Here is a 25,491-nt window from a genome sequence, read left to right as displayed (position 1 = left end):
TTTGGTTGTGGATAATGGTGAAAAATAAAAAAGTATGCCCCGACTCCGTTTACTTTCTTCGTGCTTCCCATATTTTTTTCAGTTTCTAGAATACAGTCTCTCTAATAAAATACGTTGTCCATGAGGAGATTTCAAGCATGACAAAACATAACTAAATGCAGGATAGTGCTCAGAAATATTCTGATCATGCCCAAATCGCATCTTAAAGTGAGCCGAGAAGGGGATAATTTCTAATTTGGCTTTGTTTGCACTAGTATTCATGCCAATGTCAACTCGTGTACGCTGCTACACCGAGACGTGGTGAATATACACTGCAGCTGCTCAACGGTTGGACGCATCAATTGACAAATGGAGCGAGAAAAACCTGCCAGAGATAAAATCCGAGTTGTTATAATCGGTTATAGAATCTGGCAACCCACGGAGCGAGTTCAGTGTTATGAGGTGCTCTCGGATTGGCTGCATAATAATCAGACCAATAACAAGGTGAGAGTCTATCAGTCAAGTTCCCATCAGAATAGATACAAAATGGCAGCCAGGCTTCACCCCCGTTCATCCTCCTCTTCCTTTCCCTGGGGTATGCCAGTGGTGCCTGTACATACCTGCACCACGCACGAGACATGAGTTTCTCAATTTTAGTATGAGATACATCCATGTTTATGGCAATTATTTTCTTCGATTATCTGAAGTACTCAACTATACAATCTTTCTGAAAAATTGAAAATTTGGGTGGTCCTGGTTTACTGCAGGCAGCAAAGAAGAATCCCATATCAAACAAAATCATATGAACATTTGATTGTACTATCATTTTCAAACAAATAGGGAAAAATAGCTCCACCCCATACATTGAATAGAAGATGATAATAGCAACTCCATGAAATTAAACATCAATTCACCGATCAAGGCCCACAGGAAACCTACTATCCTGAGCCCAAGCCCATAATCTACAACACAAGGCTTTTGCACAAATAACACAACTGATACAAAACTTTTTGTTTCCAAATTCTATTGGTGTTTGTTACTCTCCGATCTCCATTCCTTGTACAGGACATAAATTAGTGGAGCAAGTCAAGTATTATACTCTAGTTATTGTTGCTTATTACTTTCTCAAATGCACATGATATTTTCACAAGTGTAACTGGTAAGTAACAAAAAAATACATGAACTTTTAACAAGTTCAATAAGTAGCAAAAAATAATTTTAACAAAATGTTTACTCAATATTTACCCATCCTTTAAATCTTATACTACATGTGAGTAACAATCTTAATGTATTAAAACTTAACGTGTCACATTATCTGTACAAGGCAAAGTAAACAGAATCAAATACAATACTGTTTTAACAAAATTAATTATGCAATCTGAAAGTCATCCATGGATGTTGGGACTTGAGTTAGACATATCCAAGTTTGGTTTCTTCAAATATTCAAATTTTAATTGTGTATGCAAGCTTAGTTCATAAGTTTGCTCATTTTTATAGACTAACCATGGGCTTTTATGGCTACAGGCACCAAACAACAAAGAGTGATTTATTGGTTCTTTTATGCATGCAAGGTTGCAACAAGGTGATACGTTTACCTGATACCATCCAGCATAGCATCCCAGCAAAAATGGGTATGGCCAAACACATGGCATGCAGATGCATTCCCCTTGGTTCCATGTATTGATCTTATGCGAGCCTCAAGATAATCAGAACCAATGACTTTTGGGAGGTTTGGATAGAATAGCATTCTCTTCTCTGGACAGAGCTCTTGCCTAGGTTAAGAAAAAGACAAACAAGCATGAATACAGTGGATATACTTCTTTAAGAAAATGTGGTTGGTTTGACATCATTTTATATACCTTTTGTCAATGTGTTTGGATGCTAAGAACATAAATAAAAGATTCCACAATTCATTTTCATTTGATCACTGTAACTTAGATTAAGTAGATCTTTTATATTATGACACCAGCAAAAAGAAAGATGCAAAACACATAAAGCACTGGTCATATATAACCAAACCAAAACAAAATTAGAATTAGATTGAGATTTATATTTTTCATTTAATTAGGTGACGATTTTCCTACTCATAATTAGGATTTGTAGGAGAAGAGTGAGTAAAAAAGAGAGTGTAAGAGAGAGGGGGAAGGTATCTCCATCAAAACTAATTTGGTCTGTGTGCCCTGTTCAAGAAAAGGGCCAAATTGCTTTCTGTGTAACACTTGAAACCAAGCCAAGCCAAAAGTATTTGTGAGCCACGTGCAGTGTGCAACGCATAATTGCAAAAGCCCAATTATTGTGGCAAGATCTCCAATAAGAGCCACTGAAGTTGTGCTGGCTTGTAAAGTGTGGTTATAGTGCATGCCTGTATAACGTGAATTCTCAAATGAGAGTTGTTTTTTGTTGCAATCCAGATTGTTCACAAAAGATCCCAATAATTTTCACAAGGTGCTTCCTTGGCATTTTTAAACTTTAATGCTAACAAGTGATTCAAAGTGATTTTTATTTGTGACAAGCACTTTTGAGATTTCTTTACCATATAAGCAGTGGAACAGCAAGGTATTTTGTTTAGCAGAGCCTTTGCTTTTCTCTTCCTCGGTTTCAAGCACAATGCATTATGCTTTTTTTTTTTGTACTATTTATTTAGGTTGTGAGCATAAAATAAAGGAATTATAAATTGAGGTATGTTACCAGTAAGGAGAAAATGAAAGCAGAACTTTTTTTTTTCAAAGTTAAATTTACATTGATAGTAAAGTTAATCAGCAACGGATGAATAATACAATTACCATGAGCAAAACAAAATGAAATGCACAAGAAATGGATTAGAATTGTTTGCCAACACTGTAAATAACCATATTAGTCAATGAACTTGAGAAAAATTATAACTAATGCATCATCAGACTACAAAATCATGCTTCCAAAGGAGTGGAATAACTGACCTGGGAACAAAGTGTGAGAATGTGATTACTTGGCAACAAGTCTTCTGGATAACCATGATTTCATCCTCATTTTCTTCATTCATTGCATCAAAATAGAGAGCAAGGGAGGTATCTCTGCTCGAAAGTTCCTGTGGCCACTTGCATGCACGAAAATCCTTGCATGCCTACAATAGAAAATTTTCGACTGTGTTAAAGATGTATATACCTTGATGGAATTTAATCACCAGATTAATGAATAACCCTAAAGGCCACACAAAAATGATATTATCATAGAGTCAAAAAAGATTGATCATTGACACAAGTTTCAGGCAGAATCCACCTGTTAAAACTTGGAAGTTATGGATCTCTCTAATATTCAAACATCCTACTTGATACTGCATAACAATCGTCTAATATAAGTTATGAGCTGTTACCACTGAACAGATCCATGCGACAAGTATCTTATAAATGGGTAACGCGGTCCCACCCATGGTTTTAAATCGCGGCCGCGGCCGCGGTCGCGGTCGCGTGCGACAAGTATCTTATAAATGGGTAACGCGGTCCCACCCATGGTTTTAAAATCGCGGTCGCGGCCACGTTCGCGGTCGCGTTCGGTGTGACCGCGACAGCGGTCCATGCGACAAGTATTTTATAAATGGGTAATGCGGTCCCACCCATGGTTTTAAATCGCGTTCGCGGTCGCGTGCCACAAGTATCTTATAAATGGGTAACGCGGTCCCACCCATGGTTTTAAATCGCGGTCGCGGCCACGTTCGCAGTCGCGGTCGCGGTAGCGTTCGCGGTCGATAACGCGGTCGATAACGCGGTCCCACCCATGGTTTTAAATCCCGGTCGCGGCCACGTTCGCGGTCGCGGTCGCGGTCGCGTTCGGTGTGACCGCGACCGCGGTCCATGCGACAAGTATCTTATAAATGGGTACCGCTGTCCCACCCATAGTTTTAAATTGCGGTTGCGTTCGCGGTCGCGGTCGCGGTCGCGGTCCATGCGACAAATATCTTATAAATGGGTAACGCGGTCCCACCCATGGTTTTAAATCGCGGTCGCGGTCGCGTGCCACAAGTATCTTATAAATGGGTAACGCGGTCCCACCCATGGTTTTAAATCGCGGTCGTGGCCACGTTCGCAGTCGCGGTCGCGGTCGGTAACGCGGTCCCACCCATGGTTTTAAATCGCGGTCGCGTCCACGTTCGCGTTCGGTGTGACCGCGACCGCGGTCCATGCGACAAGTATCTTATAAATGGGTAACGCGGTCCCACCCATGGATTTAAATCGCGGTCGCGGTCGCGGTCCATGCGACAAGTATCTTATAAATGGGTAACGCGGTCCCACCCATGGATTTAAATCGCGGTCGCGGTCGCGGTCCATGCGACAAGTATCTTATAAATGGGTAACGCGGTCCCACCCATGGTTTTAAATCGCGTTCGTGGTCGCGGTCGCGGTCGCGTTCGCGGTGGCGTTCGCTGTCGCGTTCGCGGTCGCGTTCGGTGTGACCGCGACCGCGGTCCATGCGACAAGTATCTTATAAATGGGTAACGCGGTCCCACCCATGGTTTTAAATCGCGGTCGCGGTCGCAGTCGCGGTCCATGCGACAAGTATCTTATAAATGGGTAACGCAGTCCCACCCATGGTTTTTAATCGCGGTCGCGGCCACGGTCGCGGCCGCGGTCGCAGTCGCGTTCGCGGTCCATGCGACAAGTATCTTATAAATGGGTAACGCGGTCCCACCCATGGTTTTAAATCGCGGTCGCGGTCGCGGTCGCGGTCGTAGTCGCAAGTATCGGAAACAAGACCTGTAATGGCCATAACGTAACGGTAGCAGTCTGGCGCTACACAAATTTTTTAAAAAAATCTGCAAAGTTCATAAATAAAATGATATTGATTAGATTTAATTTAGAATAATGTATACAAATGCATAAGAAAACATAAATATGTAAAATATAAATTATTTAACTTAAGTTAAACATCATATAGTTTAAAATTAGAAAAATTAACATAATCTTTGTAGATCGAATAAACTAATAGCTCAAAATACAATTTTAACTCAAAACTAACACTTTAATCCACAAAAACTTATAAAAAAAGGGAAAAAAACAACGATTAAAAACTAAAATAGATAAAATTTAACTAACTTTTTAGAAGAAATAAACTTGGAAATAGAGTAGTTTATAATGGATCTAAGTTTATACGAAAAATATGCAAGGAAGATTGAAATTTGAAAGAGAAAGGAAAGAGAAAACTTAAAAAATGTAGTCTTTAAAACTGCTGAAAAGTGTAGAAACTAAAGAAAATTAGATTAGGGAGTAGAAAATAAAGGATATAAAAAAATTTTAATTATTGGTAACGGCCATTACCGTTATGTAACGGTCGTTACGCCTGCAAATCAGGAGGGGCCGTTGTATAACGGGATAACGGGTAACGGCCCCCCCCAAAATCCGTTACATAACGGCCGTTACGTTACGTAACGGCCGTTATTTAAAACCATGGTCCCACCAAAAAAAAGTAAGACCCGGACGGCCTAACACCCAATTCATCATCAAGACTCGCCCTGTCCTCTCCTGAATAGGGTGAGTCTCAACACAAAGTTATCGTTGTCAAGCACAGTCCAGTGTATCCTCATTACGCTTGTAATGGTAGAATCACTAGGGGTGAGCAATCGGTCGGTTTCGTTCAATTCGAATACTGTTCATCCCTAGGGATCACTGACTTATTAGCTGGCGATATTCCTTATTAAGCAGTCGGACACATTATTGTTGGATTATCAGAAAATACTATATTTATCTCCATCTTCTTACCATATAAAAAATCTTCTTACAAAATAAAAAGAAAACAATCACAGAGGCAAAGATACATTATTCTCTAACACAAATACTCTTAAGTTCTATATTTGCCTCATTCTCCCTCTTAAGTTCTATATTTGCCTCATTCTCCCTCTTAAGTTCTATATTTGCCTCATTCTCCAGATTAATGACTTGAGTATCGGAGTAGCTGCCGTAGACGCCCACCATCTCACTTTCTCTGTCTTGCAGGATTAGCCAATTATAGCACAACTCCATTCTGGCCACATCATCATTTTAGTTTCAGCAACATCATTTGATTCCACTACCGAGAGATCCATTGAATTTTCTCTATTCATTTGGATTAAAACCGGTCTCTTATCCCTTTTCTCTTAAAAAGACATCTCTTTTATCTTTAGAATGGTCGACAATTCACGAGCTACTGCTAAGGTTGCTATTGATGAGGATGCTATCATTTCTTCCATATGTGGCAGTGGATAAAACACACCCTCTATGGTCAACAAGGCAGATTTCAACAATCTGAGCATTGAACAAATGCTCCAGTACGTCAGAAAGTTGCAGGTTATTTTCGAGTAATACAAAGCTCGGGAAGAGACATCACTCATGGCTCTTAGGGAGAGGGAGGAAGTTTCCATAGGGGCCTCAAGGACTTGGACAAAGGCAATCCAGACTCAGTCCAAAGGGAAAGACAAGTCGAAGGAAGAGAAGCCATCATATGATATTCCTAAGGACGCTGGCTGGAAGCTGGTACGGGCTTTCCAAAGGTGCCAAAAAACATGGAAAGAGGATAAAAGGATGGATCAGAAGTAAGGCTAAAAGCCGGAAAAATAAGGGTATAATGGAAACCACAGAAGTTATCCGGTCTCCCGAGTAAGGAATGGCTGAGGTAATATACTCCATTGAACAACTCACGAATGCATATTCTAATGTGGATTAAAAAATTTCATGAAAACCACAGACATTCAATGGAGGAGTGCCAGCAATTGAAAGACGATATCGAAAGGTTAGTAGGGAACGACACACTATGAAAGTTCATCAGAAAGCGTAGAAAAGATAGAAGGCCCAAGCTCGAAATAACAATTTCCGAAACTACCTCTGACAGTGAACTTGTGGGGGGTTATTCGTGTGATTGCAGGAGAACCGAATGTTAATAAGGGTGACAATAAGAACAATACCATAGATGTCCGGTTCCTGAGTCAAACTCCAAGTTTTGAAATTAATTAAGTCAGATGACTGAATCTTTTATTTGATCCTTAGAGAAATATTTGTGATTTATGGAAATGTTATAAAATTAGAATGCATTCTTCAAGCTTCATTTTTAATAGGAAAATCAGAATCATTAGATAGATAAAGCGTGGAGACAAGAACAAAGGCCATAAGGCAATTGCTAGGCTATCCGGGCATAGGTCCCGCATATAATCTGGGCGTTAGTCTGCAGAAATAAATTCATAAAAGGTCACAATTGTTATTCCTGCTTCACAAAAAGTTTTTATGGCATTTAATGTCAGACCACAAAGCGAGTATAAGTCAGGTTGACCTACCGAGTGCTAATCCTGCTTTATAAAAAGTTTTTAAAGCATTTAATGTCAGGTTGACCTAACGGGTGATAGTCTCGCTTCACAAAAAATTTTTAGGGCATTTAATGGCAGGCCGAAAGGCAGGTATACGTCAGGCCGAACCACCGGGTGTTAGTCCCGCTTCACAAAAAAATTGTAAGTCATTTCATACCAGGCCGCAGGGAGGTATACACCAAGCCGTGTATTAGTCCCCTATGAAAAGTTCTATGGCATTTGATGCCCAAAGTCACAGGGCGAGTATAAGCTAAGCCGAAAGAACGAGCGATGGTCCTGTAATTGAGACAACAAGGTCAGGCCATTAGGCGGGTACCAGCCAGACTAGGCAAGAGGGTAATAGTCCCATATAAAGATTTTTTCAAAGCTATTTCATGCCGAAAGGCGAGTAACTACCAAGCTGCAGGCCCAGGTGCCGGTCCCACTTTTATGAAACAGGATGGGCTATTTTATGATCAATCGAGATATTATGATTGGGTATTGACCCCTTAGCAATTTTTATCAATTATTCAAGCCTGGTTCGACAGGTTAATAGAAGGGGATTGCGAGTGAGTACCGATCATACAAAACACAAATACTAAAGATATGACAAAATATTTTTCATTAAAATTCTTGAAAGGTTACAAAGAAGGAGAAATGACTTTAGAAGTCTCTATTAAATTGGCATCCCCTACATCTATTATATTTTCCACAGGGTCCTAATCAATGTCATCAACTCTTCCCTCCACATGCTCGTCCTCTTCTTCTTCGTCCTCTGGAAAGATGTCGTTTATCCAGGCAAAGTCCTCAAAAGGGAACCACTTCATTAGCTCATTCTTCATAGAATCTTAGTCCTCGACGAACATCTCTCCTCTCCGAACCACCGTTTCTTGAAGCTCGGGTTCTAGTTCGGCAATTCCGTTGGAGGCAGCTTGATTCTCCTCAACTTGCAATTACAACTCCTAGACTTAGTGTTGAAGCATGGCCACTTGATTCTCAGCACTTTTAGCATGATTCTCAAGGGCAACACGGGAAGCATTGGCCTCACCAAGATCTGTCTAGAGTTTATCCACCGATTTGAGAGTCTTTTTCATGGTACCCTCCACCTTATCAACTCGAGTTTTCAGCCTCGAGCATTCCTCTACTAGAAGCCTTATGTCTGTTTCCTGAGCTCCAAATTCCCGTCTCAGAACTTTGTTACGCTCCTTGGCTACGAAGACACAGAGGGCACTCAGCAGTGCAGAGTGTATGACATTATCAAAAAGATCATCCGACTCAAGTTCATTCAGGCGACGACGGTCCCCGGACCTTAAGGCGTTCTTGGTTAATAGGGCGGCCAGGGAGGGATCATTAAGAAGACAAAGCGCCCAGGTCAGTGCCCAAGCCAGGTGTTGGATGCTAGAAAGCCATGAGGAGTCAACCCCCATATTTGCAAGAACAGGCTCGATAGGAGCATGGATGGTAGCAGAAGGCTCGAAAATAGGGGCAGACTCAATTGCGCTCATGGCAGAAGACTAGGGCTACAGATGAGCCGACTCTTCTGCCATAGGTGGGGGAGGATAAGGAAGTATGATTACTTCTTCTGTTTGGGGGGCACGCTTGGAAGGAGATCGGTTGTCCCGGCGGCAACTTTGCCCTTACGGGCTACACGCGCCGCCTCAGCAAATCTGATTTTGGATCCGGCTATATCTGCATAAATCGAAAAGCAAGTAAGGCAGTTGGAAATCTAAAAACAAGTAGAAAGAAAAGTACCATGATCTCTAATCAAGGAAGTGCTCTCCCTAAGACTCGAAAGTCTAGGCGGGTGAGCACCCCAAGTCTGGCTCGCCTGCAGATGACTTTGCCAAGACAAAACGACATTCCTCGCTGTCTGGGTGATATCAATTTTCTCCAGAGAACTAACCATGATAAAAAAGGAGGCTAAAGCCCTATCCTTCTTCCTCCTTGGTGGGGCCCCATCCTTCCTTAGTTCCACCCAAAAGTTTTAGCTCGTTTGGAGACGACAAATCCCCTCGAACATCCAATGTCGGAAAATAAAAAAACTTGTTTTTCCACCACTTCAATGAGAAAGGCATCCGGTCGAACATTGTATGGCGCTTGCGTCCTCTAAAAAAACTAGAACTTCTCATTTTTGCAGGTACATTGATGTGGTTATTAAGACAAACGAACCGGAAGACCACTAGAATTCTCCAGCTATTAGGATGCAGTTGGGTAATTGAAAACTTGTGAAACCGAAGGACATTAATAAAAAACAGGTCTATAAGGAACCGAAGTCTCGCCTTTAGCTGCTCCTCAAAAACTATAATAGTATACTCTACAGGAATCAAGACGTTCACATGAATGCGAGTAGAAGGGGCAAAGACACAAAATGTCTCTCGAGAGATTTGGTAGGTATCATAAAGGCAATCTACATCTTGCTCTGATAAGACGGATGGGATCTCACTAATTAAGCTACCTTTGTTTTATGGAGCCTACCTCAATGGAACGATAGGGGCTGGGGCTGTGGCATGGATGGGATCGTCGAAGGAAGAGCTTAAGGCAGAATCTCCACTAGAGGTAAGAAAAGAGGAGATATTCAAATTCATCCTAAGAGGAAAAAGAAAATAGAAATTACCGTGGAAGCAAGGGAGTGTGATAAAAAAAAACGATCGGGTCTTTCGAAAGGCAAAGATTGCAGTTGAGAGCAAAAGTGATACTTGAAGAAGAAGAAGGGTTCTTAAAAGACAATTCTGACGGCAGACTTTAAATGTGACTCAAAAAACGAAGTAGCCATCATTAAAAAGCTAGGCAGGCAAAGCAATGTGAGCCAAGAAAAAACCGATATCCGTAAGCCACGTGCCCTAGATCATAAGAAAAACTATCAAATTCAAATCTGAAGAATCGAAGATCAAGACCTTTGATACTACATAACAAACGTCTAAGATAAGCCATAAGCTGTCGCCACAAATTAGGTCCACGTGACAAGGATCTAATAAATGGGTAATGCGGTTCCACCTGAGAAATAGAACATCTGAATACCATAACACTCGGTTCATCATCAAGATTCGCCCTCCCATGAATAGAGCGAGTCTCAATACAAAGTTACCGTTATCGAGTACAGTCCAGTGTATCCCCCTTACAGCTGTAATCATAGCATCTCCGACTTATTAACTGACGATATCTCATATTAAGCAACTGGCCACATTATCGCTGGATTAATAGAAAATATTATACTTATCCCCATCTTCTTACAATATAAAAGGAGAACAATCACAGGGACAAAGATACTCTATTCTCTAACACAAATACTCTCAAATTCAAATTCTATATTAGCCTCGTTCTTCAGATTACTGACTTGAATGTCAGACCTTCTCTGCCTTGCAGGATTAGCTAATCATAGCACAACTCTATTTTGCCCACATCATCATTTTGTTTTGAGCAACATCACTGCCAAATTCCAAAAAAATATTATGAAATGAAAGAAATCCTAAACTGTATTTTTAGGCAGAAAATTCAAATGGTGCTCATTCCAAACTGTAATTATACTTTCTGCTAAGTTCCAAAAAAATATTATGAAATGAAAGAAGGATAAACTGTATTTTTAGGCAGAAAATTCAAATGGTGCTCATTCCAAACTGTAATTATACTTTCTGCAATTATTCTAAGATATCCAAACTCATGACTCACTTCAAATTATAAGATTTATCACTGACACCAAAAATAAACTTAGAGGCTAGAGCTAGAAATCAAAACAGAACATCAAAGGTCCTATTTATAACAAAAGTTTAAATGTGAAGCATGTTGTCATTGTAAATAAAGTTTTGAAAACCTTACGAGGAGAAAGGAAAGTGAATCACCATCTCTAAAGACGGAATTCTGATGCCAGTGATGTCCTGCTCTCTATCAAAACTCTGAAAAGCAAGGGTGTCAATTCAGTACAAAAAGAAAAGAAAAATAATGATCAGCTTTCAAAATCTTGATTTGGTCACTAGAAATAAGATGAAAAATAAAGAACTAAAGATCAATTACCTCATGGTACCAAGAAAACAAAGGTATGATTCCCAAGCCCTCAATAGCCATTGGTTTAGTCTCAACTCCAAGTTGTCTACATGCATCAAGCAATTTATTCAACTTTTCAAGAGAATCAAGCTGGAAAAAAAAAGGCAACAATATGGATTCAGACAACAACTTCAATTAACTGAAATTATGTACTATCAGATCTCATGGTGGAAAGCTGGTATTGAAGTGACACAACATTACAACAATTTATGAATAAATGTATACACATAACAGCATAAGGCAGAAGAACAGGCAAGTATTCTTACACAATAATCTTGCTCCCAACGACACCAGAGATCATGATTTCCAGGTACAAAGAAGACGTGTTGAAATCTCTCCTTCAAAAGGGACATAGTGGAGAAAAAGTTGTTGCATGTCTCAGCAACATCACCAGCAACGAGAAGAATATCTCTCTTGTGCCTCTTACATGACAAGCTCTTGACCCATTTGAGGTTCTCTGGGTAGTCAGAGTGCAAGTCAGAAACTACAAAAACCCGGAACCCAAAAGAATCTCCAAAAGTGGAAGGCAAAATCTGAGGCCGCGTGATGCGATTGCGAGGCTTCCTTATGTCTCTCAAAGCAATTGCGCGTCTGGGAAGATAATTCGAACGGCTAGGCTGCTGCTGAGATAAGCTCAGGCAACAGGGGAGGGATCCTAATTCGCGCAACATTTAATCAGGCCGCCGGTAGGATGAACATGTGAAAAGGTCAGACAACTGATACCCAGGAGAAAAAAAAATGCCCTTTTATGTAGCAGAGAACAAGAACCAGATGGTAAGAAATTGAAAGTTCAGACAAGTGAATCTTCCGGGGAATTGGCTCTTTACAAAAAGAAAATGTCATCAATTTCTAAACTAAAAACTAACTCTTGTAAAACTTCAGACTCATCCTTCCAGAACTAAAAGCTTAAAATCAACTGTATCAGATGTTAATTCGAGAATCTACCCAAAAAAAAAAAAAAAAAAAAAAAAGCCAGAAATCCAGGGACGGACGGACCAAACTGCTCCTGCAGCTATCAAGGCAAGAGAATAATTTGAGATTAGTGCACTCAAAAGCCCATTTAGGACTAGGCTCGCCTAATTAGGCTGTGGATACAGCGATTTCAGGGGCCCAATTTAGGACTAGGCTCGCCCAACTCTGTTTGATCGTACGAATAGGACCAGAAAGCGACTTAAAAAGGTTGAAAGAAGATTCACCGAGAGAGCGCCGTTGCCCAACGCTCCTCTTCCACCAAAAAGAACCGGCAACTCATAGGAGATCTTACAACTACGAGCCCCATCCAAAAACTCAATAAAAGAGAGAGCAAAGAGTAACAGAAATGCTGATGGAAAAAGAAGCAGAAGCAAACTCATACCAAACCATGGGAGAGGTGGAAAAAACTTATTCGACGTAGTAGAGCTTCGGCAATTTCATTCTCGTGTAGCGTTTTGTGATTGGGATACCAATGAAGACAATTGTGGCATTGTGAACGTTTTTGATATGGTCAGTCTCCAGCTTCTAAAGCATAAATCATTCGTCACACACAGCCTTGTCTGAGAGTCCAAAACGAACCACCTGAAAAAAACGACACATGCAAGAATAAATCCAATAATAAAAACACAAAAAAAAAATAGATTTACGGATAACTTACAATCCAAAGGGAAAGCCAAAGCTTCCTCTACCTAGAAGGGGCAGAAGAAGCCATCAGAGCACAGTAAAAATGTAAATCGGATAAATTATATTGTAATGTATTTCACTAACCATCACATAACTAATAGCCATACATAATAAAAGGAATAATTATAATCGAAATGTGGTATTGAATATTATATTTCTAATTGCTTTTTAATTTTAATTTACACATTTTCATATTTCATAGTGAAAAAATAAGATTAATTTAATATATAGAAGTTTTCTATCATCTTGTTTTATATCCTTAACGTTAAATATAGTTAACCAAATAATAAGTCCGCATATTGCTGAATGAACCAAAGAAATACATACAAATCAGGCTTCGTAATGCCAGTAGCTTTGAAATTTTATGGTTGGATTACCATCCAACACTATTAAAAAAATAAAATAATACATGTTTTGACAGTAACATTAAAATTTTAATTTTTAATTTTAATAAAAGTGAAAGAATCAGATACGATCATGAGATACCATCATTGATTCAAAATATATTATTTAATTAGATGCGTATTTTCTACCTGTGAAAGAAAGAACAGTGCAAGAATACAATTTAAACAAAAAAAAAATTATAATAAAATAGGACACTATCACGGGATAATAGCTGGCTGGCTTGGTACGGCATGGTGGGTTTGATATAAACTCCAAAAACAACAATCAAATAATTAATTAATTAATTAAAAGCTGTAGGCTAGCGGACGAGTGGAAGAATTCGTCATTGTTTCATTTGCTTTCCACTTTTCCCTCTATATATATACTCTGTGCTTCAAATGATTCATAAACCAAAACTTTCTTCTTTGATTTGCTTCACTTTCCTTTCTTAGTACATAAAATCAAGTTAAGTTTATGCATGGCTTTGGCTTGTTCTTCTTGGACTCTGATGGTGGCGAAGCTCTTCTTCTTCATCATCTTGCTTGTACTCTTGGATGCTGAGTCTACTGTTACTGCTGCTCCTAGTTCTACCATGGACGACTCTTTACCGCAGCACTATGGGAGGAAAGTTTTGGCAAATGGACTCGGTCTCACACCACCCATGGGGTACTGCATGCTCTTTCTTCTTTTCTGTGTCATTATATATATTAAAAAGAAAAATCTCACCTTGTTTATATTATGTTGAAATGGCGTACGTGTGGATCAGATGGAATAGCTGGAACCACTTTAGCTGTAATATTGAAGACAAATTGATTAGAGAAACTGGTAATTAATTAATTAATTAATTAATTAAAAGTTCTATATCATTCTTCTTTGATATTCAAATATTATTTTATTTTATATTATCATGGCAGCGGATGCAATGGTGTCCTCTGGACTTGCTGCACTAGGATACCACTACGTAAACTTGGGTGAGTAATTTAAATTAAACCAACTTTTAATTAATTTTATGTATTAAATATGAAAAGAAATTCCCTAACAATCTTTTATCTTCTTCAACCCACTGATCTTTAGATGATTGCTGGGCTGAACTGAACAGAGACTCACAGGTTGTGATTCTGTAAATAACATTGATCGGTCTGTGTTGATATTAGTGTTTAATATTAATGGAGTATTTTGATGGATTTCTTGAACAGGGAAACTTGGTTCCTAAAGCTTCAGCATTTCCGTCTGGAATAAAGGCACTGGCAGATTATGTTCATGAGAAAGGCTTAAAATTAGGGATTTACTCTGATGCCGGGTATAATATCATTAATTACTTTCTATATAGCATATAATTTATAATTTATCAGGTTTAATGGTAGTATTTATTTAAAAACTGTAAAATTTTGAATTTTAAAATCTTAGTTAAAACCAAATTAATAATAATAATAAAATTATTCAAGCCACGCACTGGCAGCTATTTAATTTCTTGTTATTTTACTGTTGAAGTTATCAGACATGCAGTCGAACCATGCCCGGATCATTGGGCTACGAGGAACAAGATGCAAAAACCTTCGCTTCTTGGGTAAGTATAACCTCCACAAGCACATAATTTTTTTTTTTAATTGGTCATAATTGTTTATACATGGAAATTTTGACAATTTAATAAACAGTAGAAAATAAATATTGCACAATTTTTTTCAACATAAAATAGATATGCCTAATCAATTATAAATAGATAGCATTTTTTTTAATCATATTTTGATTTGCAGGGAATAGACTACTTGAAGTATGATAATTGCAACAATGATGGTTCGAGTCCAAAAGTGAGGTATTTATTTCCCATTTCATACTTGCAATAAAACACAGAGCCTGTTATTATATTTTGTGAATTTTTTTTTTTTTTGCTAATTATGAAAAGTACGTATGTTATACATAATACATTACAGATATCCAGTTATGAGCAAGGCATTATTAAACTCAGGAAGGCCAATTTTCTTTTCTCTATGCGAATGGTAATTAATTTAAGGCAATTGATTAAACTATCATCAAGCAATCATTTGTTGAAGTTTTGAAATGTTTGTGATTCTAAATTTTTTTCAGGGGAGAAGAAGATCCTGCAACTTGGGCGTCAGCCATTGGAAATAGCTGGAGAACAACAGGAGACATTTCTGATAAGTGGGAGAGGTGTCTTGATATTAATTTTATAAGTTAACTAATCATTGATAATGGCGACAGATTAATGAAATATTATTAGTATTATTTTTTGTAGTAACTATAAGAATTATATATGTTGGAAACAGCATGATATCTCGCGCAGATGAAAACGATAAATGGGCATCACATGCCGGACCTGGAGGCTGGAATGGTAACTAAAATAGTACACATCTCTTCTAAACCAAATATCAAATACTTGGAGATCATAATCATATATAGTAATAAACATAATATACATGATCAAAAACAGATCCAGACATGCTTGAAGTTGGAAATGGAGGCATGACGACGGAGGAGTACCGATCCCATTTCAGCATTTGGGCATTAGCTAAGGTGATCTTCTCTTGAATTAATTACGTAAATATATATAGTTTTTCAGATGAGATATCTGTGTCTATGTATAGGCTCCTCTTCTAATTGGGTGTGATGTTCGATCCATGAGCAATGAAACATATGAAATATTAAGCAACAAAGAAGTGATTGCCGTTAATCAAGGTATGCAAGTATATTGTTTGAGTTAAATTAATTGCTTAAAATGAATAATACTAATTAATTAACTACATTGACAGATAAACTTGGAGTGCAAGGGAAAAAGGTTAGACAAGATGGGGACCTAGAGGTAGAGGTTGATGATATTAATAATTGAGTTAATGTTATTGATGTTCGTTAATTTACTTTGCATATACGTACGTAAAGGTATGGGGTGGCCCTGTGAGTGATGGGAGAGTAGCAGTAGTGCTGTGGAATAGAGGCTCTTCAAAAGCCACAGTTACAGCATACTGGTCTGACATTGGTCTTCAACCAACTGCAGTTGTGGATGCTCGTGACCTATGGGAGGTGAGAATTCAGATACTAATTTAGTAGGTATAGGATATCATGATTGATCATATAATTTTTTTTTTTTTAAAAAAAGAGAATTAATTATATATGTTAAAACTGCGCAGCACAAAACTCAGGCGTCAGTCAAAGGCCAGATATCTGCTGATTTGGAATCTCATGCTTGTAAAATGTATGTCTTAACACCCCAAAAGCATGCAGGGACACAAAATTAAAAACCTCACTTAACTGTGCAATTGCCTGCTTCTTTGACTCCAAAATTTAAAACACAAATAAGTACTATTTATTCAGAGTTTATATTTATTTCTGTTTAATTAAAAGTTTGTTGTGTGTAATATAATTATTGACTTATTATATTTTTTTTTTTCAAAATTACAAAGTTTCATTAATAATAAATAAGTATAGCTCAAATTGAAGGCCCATTGAGAACTCTATTTAAAGAGACTTATACAGAAAAATCCAAGCTCAAGGAAAAGATCAGAAGCCCAAATCCGGCCCATACTAACCAAAGCCTCTTCAGACCCTATAACCCTAAGAAATCAAGTCCCAATCCAACTATAGAACCCGACATCATTATGCATGAGACCTTGAAAGCACCGCAAGTGGCAACTCTCGTCGCAATAAGCATAATCCAAGAAGCCCTTATCTACAGAACTCAACTCATCACAACCATGAAAAAAAAAAACTTCAAAAACTTCTCAAGGAAGATTAGAGGAGGGAGCCATTTACTAGAACTCAAAAATCTAGCCATATACTATGAGGACGAGAAACACTTGTTCGGCTGAAAATAGGTAAGTTTAAAAGAATTAAAAAAAAAAAAATAGCAATAAACATGTATTGGTGGAACGCATAGCTCATAAGGATCAGATCAATCCAATAGTAGTTGGTGTTATAAGTGATTACGAATATAATTCACTATTAAAGTATTAGAAATTGATAAATTTGCTAGATAATAATCACTCGAATGCTAAAAAAAAATATGCAGAGACATAGATTAAAATCAATCACAACAAAAGAAAAGTTAAATTAAAATAATTTTTTTCGCTCTTTGAGTTGTGATTTTTCATCGAAAGAATGAATAAATTAAAAAAAAATAGAAAGAAAATCCACCCAAATAATAGGGAAAGGAGACTCATCAAATGAAAAAAGTAAAATTTTCATATTTAAATGGGTAAAAAAAAACGATCAAATATAATGAAGAGTAAAAGACACTTTGAAAAAAGAGAATAAAGAGATAATGTGATTTATATAATATTTAAAGTTTTTCATATTTAAAAGGATAAGAGAAGCGGAATTGAGAATAAAAAAATACACTCCGAAAAAAGAGAAAATATCAAAAAAATATTGTATAATATTTGACTTTTAAACTTATCTTTACGATAGTATTATCAAATTGATGAACGTACCATAGTTATAATTAAAATCCGTAAGGTGAGTTAATGCTTGCATAATCAAAATAAGTTTTTTCTTTTTTTTTTTAAAAAATTAATTATTATAAAGCTTTGAAAGGCTATTGCAACACGCTCTTCTACTGTAGCTGTGGGCTACCTCGCTCAATTCAGAAGACAGCAAATAATCAAATGTCTGCACTGCAGGAGGAGAGTCTAACAGATGAGAATCAAATGGAAATGAAAACGCATAATTTGCCAACCAATTCTCTCAATTAAGTTCTATGCATATTCACTCACAATTACAATTACATATACATTGTAATAGCGTTTACCTTTCTTATTTTAGATATATAATTACTTTTTTTAGTAAATCATATAATATTATTAAAATTATATATGATATTTTAAAATATAAAAAAATAAATTGATTATGATAATTTCTAACAATCTCAAATTTTCAATCTGTACTTGGATTTGAATCTTATTAATCATAGACAAGTAAATAACAATATAATTATTTATATAATGAATTAACTCTGTATTTCTTTTAAATACAATTAACTCTTGCTAGAGCACGAATTTCAAATTTCATAAGGGACTGCAATATCAAGTACGGAACACTCCACCGGATTACTCCATAACTTCTCCTTTGACTGCCCAGTTCAGTGAGGGCCCACCCTGTAAAATCTATCGTGTCTGAGGACGCTCGAGTTGAATTTGCCTCTGGCTTGGCTTCTGAAAACTAGGTTCGGTGCCTCCATCTTTCTGAAGTACGGCCTGAAAACCATGGGAGAAACACGGAGTATAAGACCGTGACATATACTAAAAAAAAACAAATGAAAAAGCCCCACACTTTACGTTTGAACTCGAAGACACCACTCTACTTATGGAACCTCAAGATTCTCAACTCCACCAATGATGGTCTCTTCTCTGAAACACTCTACCTCTATTATTCCATGCAACAGAGTGGCGTTCATGGCAATGGCTTCACGTTTCCTTTCGTCCTAAAAGCCTGTTCTCATATCAACTCCATACTCCACGGTACTATGGTTCATGCCCATGTACTTCAGTTGGGGTTTCACCACCATGTGTTTGTGCAGACAGCTCTTCTTGATATGTATTCTAAATGCTACGATCTCCAGTCATCAAGGAAAGTGTTCGATAAAATGCCTGTGAGAACTTCTGTTTCTTGGAACTCCATCATTTCTGCTTATTGTCGTTGTTCTTTGGTTGATGAGGCCACCTCTCTATTACACGAAATGCGGGTTCTTGATTTCAGACCTACCTCCACTACTTTTCTTAGTTTTCTTGCCATTTGCGATCTTCAACAAGGCTTATTAATCAAATGCTGCGCATATAAGTTTGGACTTTTATCTAGTCGTGAAATTTCTTTAACTAATGCTTTCATGAAGATGTATGTTAAGTATGGTCAGGTTCATGAAGCTCGCGCTATTTTTGATATGATGCATGAGAAGTCAGTCATTTCTTGGACGACAGTTATCGACGGTTATGTCGCTATTGGCAATGTCTCTGAAGCATTCAGTTTGTTTAATCGAATGAGAACAAGCGTTAAACCAGATTTTATAGTCTTCATGAGCCTTATTTCAGGTTGTGCTCAAGAGCGGAATTTGTTGTTTGCTTCATCAATTCATTCTCTCAGCCTTAAAGGCGGATTTGATAATGGGGATCCGATTGACAGCTTTCTTGTGAAAATGTATGCAAACTGTGGAGACCTTGTGTCAGCTCGAAGAGTATTTGATATGACACGTGAAAAAAGTGTCTTCTTGTGGACCTCTATGATTAGAGGGTATACTCACTTGGGTTATCCTGTTGAAGCTTTGGAACTTTTTAAGGCGTTGTTAGATATGGCTATTAAACCAGATGAAGAAACCGTGGCTACTGTCCTTTTAGCTTGTGCTGATTTGGGGTCACTCGAAATGGGCGAAGGGATTGAAAAGTACATTTTGTCAAACGGGTTACACTCAAATCTACAAGTCCAGACCTCTTTGATACACATGCTCTGTAGGTGTGGGAATTTAGAGAAGGCAAAGGCAGTATTTGACAGAATATCAACAAAAGATTTAGCTGCTTGGAGTTCCATGATAAATGGTTATGCCATCCATGGTATGGGCCAAGAAGCTCTCAGTCTCTTTCACAAAATGCTAAAAACAGAACTGATAAAGCCAGATGAGGTTATTTACACAATAATATTACTGGCTTGCAGCCATTCAGGATTGGTTGAAGATGGGTTGAAAATTTTTCAAAGCATGCAAATAGATTTTGGAATTGAACCCAGTATAGAACATTATACCTGCTTGGTAGATCTTCTTGGTAGAGCTGGTCAACTTGAATTGGCATTGAAAACAATCAATGAGTTGCCTGTCAAAGTACAAGCGGAGGCATGGGCTCCATTTCTCAGTGCATGCAGAAAATACGGCAAGCTTGAGCTGGGAGAGTTTGCTGCTAGAAAGCTGTTTGATTTGAATCCTGGACGCGTTGGCAATTATATTTTAATGTCTAATCTATATGCACAAGCAGGTAAATGGAAGGAGGCTGCAGTGACGAGACGGTTGGTGGATGAAAGAGGATTGGTTAAAGAATCAGGTTGGAGCTACATAGAGATCAATGCTTCTGTCCATGTTTTCCTTGCTGGAGATCGATCACACTATAAGTCAGGTGAAATCTATAACAAATTGGAGGAACTAAATGGTAAACTTTTAGAAGCTGGTTATATTCCAGAAACAGATGATGCGATTGCATGACTTGGAAAAGTAGGAGAAGGAGGAAGCATTAAAAGTACATAGTGAGAGACTGGCTATAGCATTTGGTCTCATCAGCACTGAGGCAGGTACAACTCTGAGGATTATAAAAAACCTACGAACTTGTGATGATTGTCATTCTGCCTTGAAATGTATCTCGAAAGTTACAGGAACGCATATTATTGTGAGAGATGGTCACCGCTTCCACCATTTTGAATCTGGTTCCTGTTCATGTAAGGATTTCGGGTGATTTTTACTCCCTTCTGCCAATTGTTACCTTCTGGCCGAAATGATCTCAATATCAATCGAGGACTTCAACTATGAAGAGATGTCAAGCGTTTGTTGGAATTTCACTTTGGCTGAGAAGGATGATTCTTTTGCTTATTAAGAATAAACTATTTTTCTATATTGCTGAGGTAAATATTTCTCTAACTACAACTTTATGCTAACATTTTTATATAACCTTTAAATACCTGATGGATAGGTGATAAAATGGCAAGAAAAATATTTTGAAAATCTGATGCTCAGATATTTGATTCTATAAAGGTTTAGCTTTTGGATAAAGCTAATGATTCACGGAATGAAGATTTGGTCATACCTGTTTCGTTGCTTTTTCAGGTCTTGATGCTGCATTCCTAGTTTCTTTCAGGTAGGCAGTAGCCACTAAGCATACGGAGCAAGATGGCCAGTGTATATTGAGTTTCACAGGTGGATGCCTACTAACTTCAAATCAAGACAAAATAACATTTGGCCGTAAAACCCGTGTTCATTGTTGTGAGTTTTGTATGATATGATCTAGAATCTGTCAAAGTAACAAGTAGGTCAAAGCATTCATTTAGGAAGCCCGTATTAGAACTGTTCTGATTTATGAGGTTATTTGAAGCAAGGCAAACTGACCCAACATGAGCTAGAGAGAGTGCTTCTTTGCAAGGAAGGAGTTGGAGCTTTCATTTGGTGTTCAAAATCCACTAGTTCGATTAAATCCGTATTTGCGCCGGTCAAGCCCATTAAGAGAGGTAAAGTGCTCCTTCCAAGTTTTTAAAGATACTCCGCATCTAGAGTTCGAATTCAAGATCCAGAACTCTGATTAAAAGAGAAAGATTCGCACCATCCCTGGAGGAACGGAGCTCCCATCTCACTCACCCTTGGAGAACGGAGCACCTTATCTTAAATTGGTCCAGGAACAGAGAAAATGGAGGAATAAGTAATTTACTGTGTGTAGGGATAAATGAACCAAGGATGCTGTTAAAAATTTCTGGAAATGGGATTATATACATGACTACTAGCTCACCAGAACTTCACAAAAGGATCTTCTAGGATGGGAGGGAATTCAAAATTTAGCAGCAGTGATGAAGTTTGTTGGCAAGAAATTGGTCCGGAAGTTGTGGCACAGGACCCTCGATGCTCGTAGATGATCCGAGTAATGCTAATAATGGAAGCTCTGCTTACAAATTCAGTTTAGGGTTTTTGAAACAGATTAGGGACTCAAGCGGCAGATTGCCTCTGTACCTTCTGCAATATTCAAATATTCAGTGATACTCAAGCTGTGATTGCTTACTGCAATTGCTAAATTCCATTATGCTTCATGCACAGCACCGGGATACATTTTTCAACAGGGGAGCATGTATCTTGCACAACCTGTGCTCAATGAGATGAAGTTAGGCAATTCAAAAATAGAGAGATGCATTTAAAAATTATTGAAATTGCTTTTGCATTTTAAATTTTAAGGTTTCAAAAATCCAAAATTCAATACAAGCTGAAATCCTAGGGTTTCTTGGTACTGCTTTTCCACTTAGCATGTTAGATTGGTTAGTAAAGTGAAAAATGCCATTTAGAATCTATCAACTTCGAGATTTATTTATTCTTCAATTAAGCTTACAAACTTTTCAATGTTAAGAAAATTAATATTAGGCAGAAAAAAAAATATATTAATGGCAGTTCAGAAAATATTGATAAAAAGAAATACGCAACACTATGACTAAAACATAAAATATGCACAATTTTACTTCCTCGGTTGGGGTAACTGATGCGGTAAGAAAATAGAGTTATGATGTGATTGTCTAGACTTATAAAAAAGAGAACGTGCAGTGATGAGTACCTACAACAGTTATTTCAATACTCAAATCAATATATTGAAGTCAAATCAATATATTGAAGAATAGGGCGAATGTAATAGATTGTTTAGAACTTGAATAGTATAAGAATATCATACATTTGGCTAGGATCGCGTCACCTACTTATCATATCCTTGCTATATGGACCTATTATGTGGTGACAACTCGTAACTTGCTTTGGGTGATTGTTATGCAGTATCAGAGGTCCTCTCGCTAGTTTTCGATTCTTCAGGTTCGAAGATGACGATTTGTCTTTCCGGTTTGAGACACATGGCACAATTTGGCTGCTATTTACTGTTTACGTCGTTTTGCCTTCCTTTGGTTATGATGGTTACTTTATTTCTCGAGTCATATTCAAAGATTTATTGGGTATGCCACTGTGTAAGAATCCTCTTTTCTCTTCTTTTGTTTACAACTTATCCTCTGGAAGAAATGAATGGGAGTACTTTCTTTTCTTCTCTTGAGGATGAGTAGATTTGTTTGGAGGATATCATCATGGTCTATGAAGAGCAGCTGAAGGTGGGTTTTCACAAAGATACAAGCATACTGTCCATCTTTGTGTATTGGCTGAGGACTGCAACTAGCCCGATTATAATGGGGTTGGATTGCGCAAAATTGATTCTGAAGGCCAGGCCAAGAAAATAGTTGGAGAAATGATCCCCTTCATGCGGTTTTTTCTAGACAAACGATGTCTTTCTGAAGGATGAGGTCAAGCGAAAGGCTAAGGAGAACCCCACTAACTGAGTCTATGCTAATGACGTAATAAATGTCTAGAAAATTATGTTGTAATAGAGACTTGTGAGAGATACTGAAGTCCTCCTTCTTCCCTTGTGAGCTTTTATAATGTAGATATATATTTTGCATATCTATTCTTAGGTGTTTGTTTATTTCATATGTGCCCTTGTTACTACAAATGATTTGAATAATTTTTAACAATTGACCAAGGGGCTATCGCCTAACTAAACCATAAATCTAGTGACCACCTTTTTTTGCCCAAAGGAGGGGGTTGATGCACGTTCACTTTGTAGGACATAACGTCCGATTAATAGACATAAAACAATTTAGAGACTTTTTGCAAAACAATATTAATATCTGGGCATGTGGCTTGGCAGATTCTCACATTCCAATTACGAAATGCTTTGGAAATTTTACAATATGGGACTTTCACTCGGTCGCGTGTCTTGAGGCTTGGTCGTAAGACTCGCCTTATCCACATTAATCTTTGATTGACACCTTCGTTTTTTTGGAGGTTGGTATACTAGCCTTGTGGTCTGGTATAGATGACTTGATTAGTGGGATCAACACCTAGATTATAGTCTTGGCGGAATCTGCCTTGTGATCTAGCATGGTGGAATCTGCCTTGTGGACTTGTTCAGTGGGACTAACTTCCAGATTGTGGTTTGGCGGAACCTATCTTGTGACTTAGCCTAGTGGTATCTGCCTTGTGGCCTTGTTTGGGGCCAACTTATAGGACCCTAGGCGAATGACTTTCGAGACCCTACACGGTCCTTTCCAGTTTTTGCCTAACTTACTAAGCCTGGCACTGCCACCTGTTACATCTGTTCTTTTAAGGACTAGGTCCTCCACATTAAAAGTGCGCGATTTGACCTTACTGTTGAACATTCTAAATATTTTATTTCTGTAAATCGTCATTTTGATTGCGGCATTTTCTCATAGGTATTCGGCTCGATCCAAATTGAATTGCATTTTTTCGGATTTTTTAAGATCTCATGATGTTGTGTTCTAAAACTGCTTACTTTGATTTCCACGGGATGACTGGCTTAGCCCCATATACAAGAGAAAATGACGTTTCTCCTTACTGTCCTAAGGGTTATCCTGTATGTCCACAGTATGTGAGGTAACTTTTTGAGCTAGTTGCCCTTGATTTGGTCGAACCTTTTCTTTAGCCCTTATAGGATGGTCCTGTTTGTCACCTCGACCATTTCGTTAGTCTGGGGTGATAGGCTTAGTTGAATCTCAATTGAATCTCCCATTTCTTATAGAAATCTTTAAACTTGGAGCTTGCAAACTGAGTTTCATTATCAGTGATCACTATCTTTAGGATTTTGAATCAAGTAAAGATGTTTTTGCTGATAAAAGAGATCGCTTGTTGGGTTGTAATGGACTACACTGCCTCAACCTCAACCCACTTGTTGAAATGATCACTACCATGATTACGAACTTTCTCGATCCGGTTACCTTAGGGAATGGGCCAAGGATGTCTATCCCCCACTGAAAGAAAGGCCAGGGGCTTCTACTTGTTGCTTGCATTTCTCCTGGGGTCCTTAGGATATTTGCATGTACTTGACATTTTTTGACACTTCTAGACAAGCTGCTTTGCATCTTGCATTATCATCGGCCAGTAATACCCTTGTCTGAATGCTTTCTAAGCAATTATCTGAACTTTATGGCTCCTGCAATCACCTTCATGGATATTCTTTAAGATTTCTTGACCTTCCTCCGGATAACATAATGTAACCATGACTATGTTAAGGACCTCATGTATAACCAACCATCAATTAGTGTATATTTAGAGGATTTTCTAATTACCTGCTTGGTCGATAAATTATCGGCGAGAAGATTAGTTTGTGTTAAAAATTTGTATACAAGCATCATTCATGATTCCCCTTCTTCTATGGAAAAAGACTCCTCCACGTCCGTTGCTGGAGTGTGCAATTCCTCAAACTGAAATGGCTGAGTCAAATGCTCCTCACCCGCCACCACCATCTTGCTTAGGAAATCTACCTCTTCGTTATTGCCTCTAGCCACCTAGCGAAACTCGCAACTGCCCTACCCATCTTTGATCCTCTCCATTGGGATCCAAATTTTTTTCTCGTATTTGACAAGATTCA

The 25,491-nt window shown here is 38.1% G+C and overlaps 3 protein-coding genes and 1 long non-coding RNA gene across 5 annotated transcripts; 2 read left to right on the top strand and 2 right to left on the bottom strand.

Moving 5' to 3' along the window:
• Window positions 1–18: 18 nt before the first annotated feature.
• On the bottom strand, window positions 19–12,724 carry LOC110612867 (acyl-carrier-protein phosphodiesterase PptH). The gene is given in 7 exon segments (XM_021753738.2): window positions 19–438; window positions 440–599; window positions 1,575–1,751; window positions 2,916–3,079; window positions 11,098–11,151; window positions 11,270–11,389; window positions 11,566–12,724. Coding segments are annotated over 7 exon segments (1,197 nt in total). The 5' UTR covers window positions 11,971–12,724; the 3' UTR covers window positions 19–321.
• Window positions 12,725–13,709: 985 nt separating this feature from the next.
• Window positions 13,710–16,684, top strand: LOC110628129 (alpha-galactosidase). Of its 2 annotated transcripts, none has more exons than XM_043959196.1 (15): window positions 13,710–14,005; window positions 14,106–14,164; window positions 14,254–14,310; window positions 14,414–14,448; window positions 14,536–14,639; window positions 14,831–14,906; window positions 15,094–15,152; window positions 15,271–15,336; window positions 15,425–15,508; window positions 15,625–15,689; window positions 15,789–15,871; window positions 15,943–16,033; window positions 16,108–16,133; window positions 16,235–16,375; window positions 16,483–16,684. In XM_043959196.1, the coding sequence occupies exons 1-15, from the start codon at window positions 13,818–13,820 to the stop codon at window positions 16,588–16,590; spliced, it is 1,242 nt and encodes a 413-aa protein (XP_043815131.1). In that variant the 5' UTR covers window positions 13,710–13,817; the 3' UTR covers window positions 16,591–16,684. The 2 variants fall into 2 exon arrangements, with proteins under 2 accessions (XP_043815131.1, XP_021630332.1); XM_021774640.2 differs by having other exon boundaries at window positions 13,712–14,005; window positions 16,108–16,157.
• Window positions 16,685–18,265: 1,581 nt separating this feature from the next.
• LOC122724391 lies at window positions 18,266–21,256 on the bottom strand. The gene is made up of 2 exons (XR_006351744.1): window positions 21,124–21,256; window positions 18,266–18,543 (listed from the first exon to the last, which is right to left on the bottom strand). It is a non-coding gene; the product is annotated as an uncharacterized LOC122724391 (long non-coding RNA).
• On the top strand, window positions 18,536–21,279 carry LOC110620902 (pentatricopeptide repeat-containing protein At4g33990). The gene is made up of 2 exons (XM_021764852.2): window positions 18,536–20,941; window positions 21,144–21,279. The coding sequence occupies exon 1, from the start codon at window positions 18,603–18,605 to the stop codon at window positions 20,526–20,528; it is 1,926 nt and encodes a 641-aa protein (XP_021620544.1). The 5' UTR covers window positions 18,536–18,602; the 3' UTR covers window positions 20,529–20,941; window positions 21,144–21,279.
• The last annotated feature ends 4,212 nt before the right edge of the window (window positions 21,280–25,491 follow it).

This window comes from Manihot esculenta, chromosome 1 (genome assembly GCF_001659605.2).
Source record: "Manihot esculenta cultivar AM560-2 chromosome 1, M.esculenta_v8, whole genome shotgun sequence".
Classification (NCBI taxonomy): Eukaryota; Viridiplantae; Streptophyta; class Magnoliopsida; order Malpighiales; family Euphorbiaceae; genus Manihot; species Manihot esculenta.
Note: the sequence above shows the minus strand (reverse complement) of the source record. Positions and strands in the feature narration are given on the sequence as shown.